Below are 12,742 nucleotides of genomic sequence, written 5' to 3'. Positions count from 1 at the left end.
CCCTATAAGGAGAGATGCTGCCAAATCATTAGAAGTTAAGTAATCCTTACATGGGAGAAAGTGCCAGTTGTGGCTTCTGGGGCCCTCCCTGTGGGGACATAAATCAACACCATCACCACCAATAACAACAGCCAGCCTTTACTACATGCCAGGCTCTGACCTAAACAGTCTATTGATGCACTTTGTTGGCCTTAATAGCTCGACGAGGCAGGTGCTATTATTTTCTACATTTACAGACAAATAATCTAAGACGCAGAGATGCAAATATAATAGGAATCCGACTGTCCCTAGCATTTCAGAAATCGACCATTATCTTAAAATAAGGCTGTACAGGTAAAGGTACTGGTTGTTTTTCACTAGACTATGGCAATTCAGCGTGGCTCTTAGGCTGAGGTCAGTTATTATTTGTAAGTAATGGGAAAGAAAACCAATTGTTACCCATGAAACAGTCTGAGGAACTACTATGTAAAAAGCCAGAATTCTTGAGCAGAATGGAGTGTTCTTGGTGTTGAGACAGTTGAGAGGCAAGTACCGGGAGAAGAGGCTGCTCCTTAACACCAAGTTCACATTCGTGTTCATGCTTTGTCAAGTGCTTTGTGTGCAGGCATGAGTGAACCCTGGAACTCATTATCCCAAGAACAAGTGACTACTATAAACTACAAATAGGCTTTAAAAATGGTTCCCAGCCCTGGTTAGGTGGCACGGTCCACAGTGTCCTGGACTGCAGTGCTGGAAGCCACATGGCCGACTGTAGTTCGGATCTCAGGTCAGTCTCAAAACATGCCAGGCAAAGCTCTAAGATCCTGTGGAACTGCAGGACTGGGGAAGGGGAATCACAGTGTAAGACCCCACCAGGGTGCATGCACACATTGTCTGTATTTCCTGAGAACACAGCTGCTATCGTTCAATAAAGGGGTCAGAGAGTTATATAAATAAAAGGCACTTAATACATTATTTAAGGAAACTAGGCACTGTATCTCTAAATTTTACTGCTTATCATTGTAAAGGACAACTTTGTCAGAACAAGATAGCACTTTTTGCTGGAGGCAAAAGTTCCAAGAGGACATTTTTCCAGGAAGCGTCGTATCAGAGTGACCCCTCCTGCACACGATGATTCCTTTCACAGATGCAGGTGTCCCAGGCCCCACAGGAGTCCACACACACTCGTCTGGTCCCTCCCCACAGATCCTCACCCAAATGCCCTCCCCATGCTGGGGAGTAGGATCTGATTCCCAGCTGTGTCCCGTGGGCATTTCTGTGCAAGGGCTCACACTGAGTGGCAGAGCTGGCAGCTGGCAGTCTGGCTATGGTGTGTCAACAGCTTGGCATTCATACCGCTTTCAAGATTACTCGTTGGTGATTGGGAAATAGTCAGTAAAAGTAATTTTCACTCAATGGATAATTCAATAGCAGTAAGAGAAAGAAAGGACAAATAAGAAAAAGGAAGAAAGAGTGGAGGAAATAGCAGGGGACAAAGAGGGTCAGAAAGCAAGAGAAAGAAAGAAATACGAGAAACATATGGGCAGAAGAAAAACAAGACAGAGACAGAGAGAGCGAGCGAGCACGCGCGAGCACACAAAACAGAACGGCACAGGAGGAGGGAGAGAGTACTTAGAAAACAGAGGTATCAGCTGCAGTCTATTCGGATACTGAAGCCATGAGTTTCAGAGCATTTTACCTATATCGTTTTTTCATTTTATTAGTTTAATCCTAGGTTGTCAAATGTTCTGGCTCAGCATACTTTGAAAATTCAAACTGAATGTAACAGTCACAGCACGGAGACATTCCTACCATTAACACACTTGACAAGAAAACTATTCTTCTAGATCATTAATGAGGTCAATCAACAAATACGGATGCACATGCACACATATGTGTACACACACACACACACACACACACACAGTTAATCTATTGCCTAAAAACCACAGGCTTCCCACCTATATAAACCCTCTGAAGCAAAGTATAACTTATCCAAATAAAAATCAACTCAGAGATAAGTGGAATTAGTAAGTAAAATGGAAATAAATTTAGAATAAAATTAGAATGTGTGTATCTGGTAAGAACCATCCCCTCAGGCATTTCTCTCAGGGTGCTTAGTTTTTGCTCATGTGTATAAATACAAAATGGAAGCTCCTCTTTATTATTTTTCTATAACCTCAGTTCCTCATTTAAAATTCGTAAACTTTTGGTACCTGTGGAAGAGAATCAGTGCTCTGGCCCCGGAGTTTGACAACAGTCTCTGAAGAGCTGGAAGTGGAAGAACCAATTTCTTTTACAATCAACCCTAGAGTAAAACACAGAGAAAAAGCAATAAACACTTCGTATTATTCACACCTCTCACTACACGTCCTGACACACGTCGGCCCCAGGAATGAAAACTCAAACAGCAGCCATCACTCAGAAGCTTCCTTGGGATGCTGTGGGATGAGACAGAAGGATGATACATGGCCCCTCCCTTCCCTTATGGTAAGTCAAGGTGGTGAATGTGAGGACTGGAGGCAGGGAAGAGTGCAGATCTGAACTTCTTTTAAAAATAAGTAATCAATAATATTTATGAGAGAGTGCATGCATGTGCACACTTGAGAGGGAGAAAAAGAGAGAGTAGATAGGAATCTTCTAACGGAGTCTTGTGCTGCAAGAGGCAGGGAGGTTCTCTCACACAGGGTCCTGTGCTGTGGATGGGAGGCAGAGAGGTTCCCTCACACAAGGTCCTGTGCTGTGGATGAGAGATTCTCTCACACAGGGTCCTGTGCTGTGCATGAGAGCCTCTCTCATACAGGGTCCTGTGCTGTGGATGGGAGGCAGAGAGGTTCCCTCACACAGGGTCTTGTGCTGCAAATCCTTTCTCCAGGACCTTGGGCACACATGCACCAAGGGTGTTTTTGGGTCAACCTGGAGATCTGATCCCACCATTGGCCACGTGGCTTCTAGGAGTGTGGTTCGGTATGCTCCCCAAGGCTGGGGCCTAGAGTCTGAATAGAAATTCAGATAAAGTTCTGCTAGGCTATTTCTGATGAAGTAAGGGTAAGGATGACTGTAGGTATAAAGCCACTGTTTACTATTAAACTATCTCATAAAGCTTCCCCTTTCTCCCTTTCTACTAACTTGAACTTGACCCCTGCCTAACCATGATGCAGTCTTCTAAGTCTGGTTCCACTTGGACGTGCAGTGGTTCAGTGTGGGGACTTCAGACAGATCTGAGCTGGAACCTGGCCTGGACATTTAACTGACACATAGCCTGGCCAGATACTTGGCCTCCCTGTCTTAGTTCCCTGCTCTTAGAAAATGGGGCTTCTAGCAGCGTTATCCTCTAGAGGATTAAGGATGATTAAGTAGCCAATGTATGATTCTATGAGAAGGGTCAGGGACAGAGCCTGCTGAGGTGGCATGCTCGTGCATGGGATCTCTCCTTGGCTGGTGGCGGCACTGTGGTTCTTAGCACCTGCACAAAATCCTACTGGTAAGAGACCAAAATGGGAGGCCACAATGAATCTTTGGTACTGTGTAACTGAGACCAAGAACCCTCATCACCTCAGTGCTCAGGGGAAAGCTGCTAAATTTACAGAAAACGAAACCCAGAGGCAACCTTCCCCTACATGACTGTGCTGTATGAGTGAGGCCCCCAGAGACAAATGTTTCCAAAGGTAAGATTACCGACAAAAACTGGGGATGTGCATGAACATCACTGACACTTTTCTTTGCTGTTAAATGAAGTACGGCAAACACTAGATCCACAAGGCTAATGGCTTAAGAAAGTACATCTCCACCTTACAAAAAAAGATCTTGGACTACTACTGCCAGTAGACTACAGCAATGACGTTTTGTGTCTGTCCCTTCACTCTTTAGAAATGTGTCCTAATGACTCAGTGTGCACCATGCCTTGCATATGTTAAGTATTCAATGGTGAGCTCAGCTAAACAACTACGAAGACATTTCTGGTTTATATGCACACAGTTTAAAAACTCTCAGGGGACGCTCGTGTTTCAGGGGTTGGTACAAAGTGCTTCAGAATCCCATCTAGAAGGATCTCCTTTTTTTCTTTCTTATTTTGGAGAGGTTTTTGTTCAGAATCCCATCTAGAAGGATCTTTTTTTTTTTTTTTTTTCTTTTTTTGGAGAGGTTTTTGCTATAAGGGTGCATGCACTCGCCAGAAAGACAGAGACAGACAGAGAGACAGAAAACGAGAAATCACCCCCCAGGGAGGATGGCCACACCACAATCCCTTCTCCTCCTTTCTCCTCTCAGGATCTTGGGCATGCATGCACACACGCCCAGCGAGGTGCATGTGTCCAGAGGGCGAACCATGGTCGACTACCTGGGAGTCCAGCGACATAGCCATTACGCTACCTGCTGGTTCCTGGATCTTTATCTTCTAAAACTTTGATTTGTATTAAAGCTTTGATCCTGACAGTTATGTACCAGCTGGCACACGGCCTTGCTCCTTTTAGATCTCCTGGTAAGTGTGGCCCTGGTTACCAAGCCTGCAGTCTTCTCCAAAACCCAGACCCACCACTAGGAAAGTCAGTCCGGAGTCTGTCTCAAAGCCCTGAGTCAACTCTCACAACACTCACACTTCAGTAGAGAGGTACACTTCATCACTACGCAATTTTAGTTAGCTTGGTGTTTAAACACAACGCTTACGGCCAGCCCTTGGCATAGTGGTTAAGGAGCCTGGATCTCACATGGCTGAATGTGTGGTTCGAGTCCCTGTCTCAGTAACCTGAAAAACACACTGGGAACATATGCAGGCATGCCCAAAATCCCGAAAGGAGAGATATGTAGGAGAAGGGATTGTGGATAACCATTCCCCATAAGGTATCTTCTCTCTCTCTCTCTCTGGCAAGTGCACATGCCTGCTGGCAAAAATTTGAAAAGGAAAAAAACAGCATTTAAATGCTCAAATTATAGAGAATTTGGAAAACTGGGATGATATGTGAAATAAAATAATCTCTATCATCCATAGAAAAGTCCTGAAATATTTTTATGTATCTTCTTTATATCTTTTTACTTCTTAATTAGATCTTAATTTTATGTAATTTGTATTGTTTTCCTAACATAGCTTTCCTAGGTTACTAAATATCCTTTGAAAAATCTCATATATAATGGCTGCTAACATTTCACTGTATGAATTCAGTATTTTTTTTGCTATTACAAATAACATTCCAATAAATATTTTTCAGTATATAAATCTTTCTAAACAAGCATTCTATTTATTTACAGTTTACTTTTATTTAAAAATCACAAAATAATCATAAAAATGAAATGTAGAAATGTAGGAATATAAGTTAGCTTCCCTCCTAGCTCCCGTTCCATAGACACCTTGCTTCACACAACTCAGACCATCTCTTTTCCATAAGCATATACGTGTAGAACTATCCCTGTATTTATAATGTGCACAGAATTGTGAATTTATATATAAGACATATTGAAATGTATTTGTAAGGAGACAATTCAATATAATAAAGCAAATGGGCAAAAGGGGGCAAGTTTGGTATGTGAATCTGAGCAGCCTGGAGCGAGCAGCCTGAGGGGTCTGCTGGTCAGGAAGGGTGACTCTGGCACCTGTGGTGGGTCTGCCCCTGGCAGAGGACCTGGAGGCTGTGGGCCTGCTGGGCCTGCTGAGCCAGCAAGCAGATTTCTGAAATGAAAGGTGCCTCGTGGCCTTGCAGGGTGTGCCAGGACGACGGGTCTGTGTGTGCTGGTCTTATTGTCTTATTCACCTCTGGGTCACAGTGCCTGGTGCAGGGGAGAGGCTCCCAGCTTCAGGGACTGTGGGTGTGACAAGGCAATGGCACCCCAGGCACGACGAGGGTTGTTTCCCCAATCGAAGCCAGAGGGAGCAGAATGATGAGCACTCAGGCCGTTCCCACAGCACTATTTCTCTAGAGAACAGAGGTTATTCCTGACATGTGACAGAAGTAGTGAGAGCTGACTGGGGTTTAATAAACAAGAGTCATACCTGCTGGCTTTGTTGTTGTTGTGGAAGATAGTATCTTTCATGTGATAGAAACATATATAACCTTATAATAGGGTTCTAGTGGACACTAGCTAATGGTGTAGTGAGTATGTTGCTGGACCCCCACGTGGCTGTCTGTGGTTCGAGTCCTAGACATGGTAGCTTGAAACTCACGCTGGATGCATGTGTGTGCAGACCCAAAATCCCAAGAGGAGAAGGGATTGTGGCATGGCCATTCCCCCTGAGGGGTGATTTCTCACTTTCTGTCTCTCTATCACTACAGTGAGCACAATCACCCTATAGCAAAAATCTAAACCCCCAAAACCCAAAAAAGGGTTACAGTGAATGCATATTTTCTAGAATCATTCACAGAGATGTGGAATTTAAAAGTCTGTCTTCCTTTCTCTCTCTCTCTCTCTCTTTCTTTCCTTCTTTCCCCTTGATATAGGGTATGTGTGGTTACTGGAGAGACAGAGAGGGAAAGTAAGAAAGCAACCCCCCCCCACCCCTGCTGGGCCACCAGGGGAGTGACTTCACCACAATCCCTTCTTCTCCGTGCTCCTCTCAGTATTTTGGGCACACATGCACATGTGCCCAGTGTGTTTCTCAAACTGCCAGGTCTGGGACTCAAACTGCAACATCATCCATGTGGAATCCTGATGCCTTAATCACTAAGCCACCAGCTGGCCCAAGAGTGCCTTTTTAGATCAACCCTGCTGGGCTCCTTTTATCCCAGACTCCTACACAAATATATAGTGGAGAAAACAAAGCACAACACACCTGGAGGCCTCACTTCTCTCTCTGGCCATGCAGCATTTGTCATCTCTAATCTATGTTTCCTCATCTGTTAGGAGGAGGCCAGACTGAAAGGTCTCCAAGGCCCCTTTTTGATGCATTTCATGATTCTGATTCAAAATAGCAAAAAAAAAAAAAAAAAGAAAAGAAAAGAAAGTCCGAGGTGCCGATTCCCACTCCTGGCTGTTCCTCTCCTTCCCTGCCTTCCTCAGGAGGTCCTGGATCCTGCAACTACGACACTGGCTAGAAATGCGGCTATTCCAGCTGTCTCTGATTGAGAGCCCCCACCTGCCCCTTCTATTTCCCGAGGCTCCTGCTTTCTACTTCTGCCCAAGGAGAGCTCCCCATAACGCTCACCAGAGTGTCCGTTCAGCTTCCGTGACATAAGCATGTCCTCCGTGATATAGATGCACATGTCCGGGCTCACTTCCAGAGACTCTTCGTTCATGTGCTCCAGATCCCTGGGGTCGTCAACCAACATCTCTATTTCTGACCCAGAAGAAGGAACATGCATTTAATGGCATGAGGGGAAATGACCAAGTGTCACCCGCAGCCACACCTCGAGGAGGGCGATGTAATTCTACATATCTGAAAACACATGTGCAAATGAGACTGCAACAGGAGACTCTAGGGACCATGTTAACTGCGTGCTCTTTTTCACAGGAGTGCTATGTTATCTGAATATTACTTCTAAGGCCGTGATTTGAATATCAGTTAGTCTGTATCCTTTAAGAAAGAAGAATTGTTGCACTGGGCTGCAACGAGGAAGGGCAAACTAAGATTGATGGGCTGCTTGCCTAGCACCAAAGCCACAACTGCTGACAGATGCAGAATGGGCAGTTCCTGAGGCCCCGTTTCCCACAGCCGCCTACTCTCAGGGCATTTGGTGACTTGACCTGAGATTTTCATGGGGTCTATAGGAACCAAACACGTTTTGCAGTTTTCCCTAGCTGAGTCAATTTCTTTTTCCCAAACCTGAATGTTCCAGTCCTTATTAGAAACAAAGATAACATAAAGAGGCACCAGATGCTACATTTGGCTGGTGGAGGCGCTAGGTCTCAGCTTACTCTAACACAGAGGAAGCTGCTAGCAGCCAGGTGTATTTCTCTTATATGCTCCATAGTCCTGATCGCATAGGAAGCACTTAGGAAACACTTCATGAATTGACCCAGTGGTATGGACTCCAATCTTTTTAGTGTGGAGGCCAGAAGTTCAAGATGTTTATGTCACTGTCATGGCATGCCACTCTACTGTCCTAAGTGCTGCGTTATTTAATCTGGGGATCAGAAGTGCAGACATGAGAGCTACAGGATTAACCTCTGCTTTACTTCAATAAATGGCGAAGACTTAGACTCCATAACTGCCCGACCCTGTCGCTGCAAAGGATCATCAGTGTTCACAGCCGAACACAGACAACTCAGCCCAGTCACCGGGGGAGATGGCAAAGATGCCTCTGCTCCACTACTGCTCTTTAGCTGTTTCCCACACACCAACCCCACCAGACCAACACTTGAAAAACGCTGGGAGAGAAACAGAAGAGAGCTGGTGCTGGGACAGTGCTGTGAGCTGGGAGGGCTGTGGGTGGGTTACCATCGTCCTGCGAGTCCTCTTCCAGTCGGTCTTTGCCACCACTCTCCACCCCCGAGGTGTGGGAACTGCCGTGGCTAGTCATCGAGCTGCAGGTTTTCAGCTTGCGGTGGATGGCGCTGCCGGAGTAGCTGTCCTCCGGCCCTGTGTCCCGGGGCTTGGTGTCTGCCTCGATGCCGGATGTGTGGGAGCTGCTGTGGCTGGTGGTGGAATGACGAGACAGACGTTTGTGCTTCATGCTGCCCGCGCTACTCCCGCTGGCCCGCGACCGCTTCTCTATCTGGTCCATGTCAAGCTCCAGGTTGTCACTGATGTAGGACTCTCGGTACTGCTTCTTTTCTGGGGGAAGGAGCACAGCCACGTTAGCCATGTTATGTCCGACCAGAGGAATGCTGGAAAAGCTCAGCTGTGTCACTGGGCCAAGGACAAGGGCAACGACACCTTCAGAATCCAGTGACAGAGAAGTGGCGATAGTATAGGCGGGAGCTTGACTTAAGCAGGTTGCAGAATGAATAAAAACCAGTCCAGCTGATGTGAGGGGGCTACTGAAACTCCTCAAAGAGCTGTGAAGCTGCAAGCACCGTGGAAGGGTGCTGCAGACAGTGTTGGTCCTCTGTAAAATAGGTTCAATAATTGAGAACCAACATTCAGAAACTTTCAGAGCAATTTGTTTTTCTTTCTTTTTCTTTTCTTTTCTTTTTCTTTTTTTTTCTTTTTTTTTTTTTTTTTTTTTTTGCCATAGGGTGTTATTTACTTGCCAGAGAGAGAGAGAAATTGAGACTCACCCTACAGGGGAATGGCCACACCACAATTCCTTCTCCTTCATTCTCTTCTACTTTTTGGGCATGCACACACATGTACCCAGAGTGAATTTTAAGCTGCTGGGTCCAGGGCTCAAACCACAGTGGACCATGTAGGAATCCAGTGCCTCACTACTGCACCACTTGCTGGTCCCTTTCCAGGGCAACTGACATTGCCCTGACAGCCACTATTGTGCAAAAATATCAGTCCACAGGGTATTAGATATTTTAAAAAATCTGGTCCTTCTCTACAGATAGTTTCTAGGATTACTGCTGTAGAAGACTATTTAATAAATATAATTAGTGGCAACTATTAAATGCTAATTGGCATTCATCTTATTTATTCATTTCTTCTATTGATCCACTATTAGCTTAACTCTGTTAAATAAAATTAAAACTATTCTGCTAATTTTTTTTTTCAAAGTCTAAGATTCAGGGTTCCGTCAATATAATATTGTATGTTTGTTCCATTTAGGCTGAAAAGTTGAGGTCTTGTCATCTATTTAGAAAACATGTAATAATCTTTATTAGTTTGATGATTTATATCCACAAAGCCTCTGATCAATAAAATTGTTCTTTGATTTAATATTGTCAATGCTTTCTTTAATGTAGTAAAAGACACAACACTGGAAAATTATTAGGTTGTTGTGAAAGTCATGACTTGTTTTTTAAAGAATTATTTTATTTAAGCTTATTTATTTACTCATTTTAATTTTATCAGAGAGGGACAAAGAGAGAGAGGAGGGGAAAGTGAGAAAGCAAGCTGCCAAGTCCAGGACTCAAACCATGGTTGGCCACGTGGGAGTCCAGAGCCCTTAACCACCATGCTACCTGCCAGCCCTCTTTTTTTTTTTTGTTTTTCTATGCTAAAATGCATCATGACTTTCCCAACAACCTAATGTGAGGAATATATTCACGTTGGAACATTCACTTTACAAGCTAAGTGACATATGCGATTGAATGTATAAAAGAAATTAAACAAATTAAAATTTAAAAAATACTAAATTTATGATTACATCAGATACAAAGTTCTAATTGTGCTGCAGGTGTACAGATGACATGAAATATCATCTTTGTGTTTCAAGTAGGAAATTTAAAACAACAATGAAATTCAGTTTCCTTGACTTTAAAACTGATGAGAAATAACACATTAAAACAATGTTAAAAATGGGGAATGCGTTTGGGGAATAAGTTAATGTTATTTCAGAAAGTGATACTAGTAGACTAATTGGGTTCTCAGGGGCCTGTTTATGGATTTAACTGCCTTGTTTCTTGCTTAACTGAAAATAATTTCACTCCCAATGTCTAAATCTAGGTCTGAGGTATAATCAGCACAGGCTTCCCAGAGGAAGAAAGAACTGGAGAACATAAAAGCATTAAAAATTGTAATGGACACTAGAGACGAAGCGGAAAGTGTGGGAGGGGAAGAGCATAGGAAAGGAAATTTGGAGGAAAAGCAGAGAGGTAAGACACTTGTGGGACACAGATCTGGTTTATTATCTATTGATGAGGATGTGTATCGTATTCTCTACTGAGCTGGACTGAGGTGTACCTCATGCTTCGTAAAGTCTCATGCTTCGTAAAGTCTCATACAGCAATGGACTGTATGAATACTGCTACTACTAATAAATAAAAATAAGAGAGAAAAAAGCAAAAACAGACATGCTTTCTAGGGTACAAAATGCAAAAAATGTTTGGCGAGGGCTATGTGTATATGTCTGGTCTGGCCCCTTCATGTCGTTTGGAGGAACCCAGTTGAAGCACGAAGGTGAGTGTGTGCAGCTATACAGAAAGCAGGCTGGAACTGGACCTGCTGTGCACCGCACCACGATGGCAGTGCACCCAACTATGCTGCATCCTTCAGGGAGCAGACAGGGGAGAGATGTAGAGAGCTAAAGGGATGTACGGAATTCTCATACAATTTATAGTCACCGTCATTTCGACTGAACAGCTTGTGGCCCTTGGAAGAGTGAAAAGTAAAGAGAAAACAGGAAAAAATATATATGATGTTGGAGTTCTGAGACAATTAGGAATTGTGGATCTAATCATTTAAAAGCACTTCCATCACTAAACAAATAGTCTGTTTACTCCTAACTGCCTAGCATGCTCAGAGCCAGTTACAGTTCCTCTGTCTCATGATGACACCCACGAGAAGGCAGGTGTGTGTCTGCGTGCCCACTGCCTAACAGGAGCCCAGTGTAAACCAGCTCCTGACACCTTCTCAGCATAGCCTTCGAGTTCTACATGGCTGGCTTCTTTTCCCTGCCCAGTGCTACGTCATTTAGAGCCTTTGCAAAATTCACCACTCAGTTATAAAATCACGCACTGAAGGAAACACTGAAATCATTCTGAAATGTATTTTTATTAGTTTTTTTTGGAAGATATTTGCTATATAGGGTACGTGCACTTGTGGGAGAGAGAGACACAGAGAGGGAAAGTGAAAAATCACTGCCCTAGAGAGGATGGCCATGCCACAATTCATTCTCCTCTTGGGATTTTGGGCAAGCATGCACACATGTCCAGTGTGAGTTTCAAGTCACGGGGCCCAGGACTTGAATTGCGGTCAGCCATGTGGGAGTCCAGCACCTTAACCACTACGCTACCTGCTGGTCTCCTGAAATGTATTCTAAGAAATGCAAAATATAAACTCTCATCCACCTAATAATTAGTGGTGTCAACAGTTCAGATAATCCATGTGTCTGTGTTTCTCTTAGCCCCTCTGTTATAAAAAGCCCAGAGACTACAAAGCTTTTCATACATTCTTTTGGAACATACTGCAATAAAAGACCTTTTGACATACAGCCTAAGCTCAGCTACTGAATGAAGTTGGGCTTAAAATATTTTTTAATGACATAAAGTATGTTTTTCCTTCTTTTAAAAAGCCTATAAAAGAATTCTTATGATCATTTTCTAATACAAAATACTAAAACAGTTTCAGACAAGGTGACTCTAGCTGAAATTTAATTAAGAGAAACACTGACTCTCTTTGTACTTTTTTTTCTTTCTCAATTAGTGCCATGAAAAAGGCTTTTCTTGTTAAAATGATGGAGACTCAAGTGGGGGAGACAACTGAATTCAGACCAAAGCAGGCCCAGAGAACTTGGGTGCAGGACTTCTTTGGACCTGGAGGTAGCTCTGAGTAGAAGATACCAAGTATGTTTCTTGGTAGAAGAAAAAGAAAAATGTCCCTCAAGTGGGACATTTTATCAACACTCATCAACAAAACAAACAAACAAACAAAAAACAGTCTAATTTATACCTTTTTCACTCCTTAGTCTCCTTCTATCATGGTTTGAATGCCCATTACCTCCCAAACTTAATGTTGAAATTTAATCGTCATTGCAACAATATTACTGTAAGATGTAGCACCGTGAAAATGTAATTAGTCCATGAAGGCTCTACGCTCATGAATGGATTAATGCTGTCATTGCAAGAATAGGTTTATTATAAAGGGGCATTCGGCCCTCTTTTACTTTCTCTCTTGCCCTCTCTTTGCCCATGGGATGGTGCAGCAAGAAGGTGCTTGGCAGATGCCAGTTCCATGGGCTTCTCAGGCTCCAGATTGAGGAGATAAATTACCCAGTCTGGGCCAGCCATAAAG

General features: G+C 43.6%; 1 protein-coding gene across 4 annotated transcripts in view; it reads right to left on the bottom strand.

The window, feature by feature from the left end:
- FRMD6 (FERM domain containing 6) overlaps positions 1 to 12,742 on the bottom strand; it is a 103,336-nt gene that overhangs the window by 2,938 nt on the left and 87,656 nt on the right. For all 4 annotated transcript variants that reach the window (XM_006160536.3, XM_014592418.2, XM_006160534.3 and 1 more), the window contains 3 exons: positions 8,345 to 8,680; positions 7,112 to 7,243; positions 2,196 to 2,287 (listed from right to left, as the gene is read on the bottom strand). In XM_006160536.3, coding sequence (XP_006160598.1) covers positions 2,196 to 2,287; positions 7,112 to 7,243; positions 8,345 to 8,680 — 560 coding nt within the window. The remainder of the gene's footprint in view (positions 1 to 2,195; positions 2,288 to 7,111; positions 7,244 to 8,344; positions 8,681 to 12,742) is intronic.

Source organism: Tupaia chinensis, unplaced genomic scaffold (assembly GCF_000334495.1).
Source record: "Tupaia chinensis unplaced genomic scaffold, TupChi_1.0 Scaffold000688_1, whole genome shotgun sequence".
NCBI lineage: Eukaryota > Metazoa > Chordata > Mammalia > Scandentia > Tupaiidae > Tupaia > Tupaia belangeri.
Note: the sequence above shows the minus strand (reverse complement) of the source record. Positions and strands in the feature narration are given on the sequence as shown.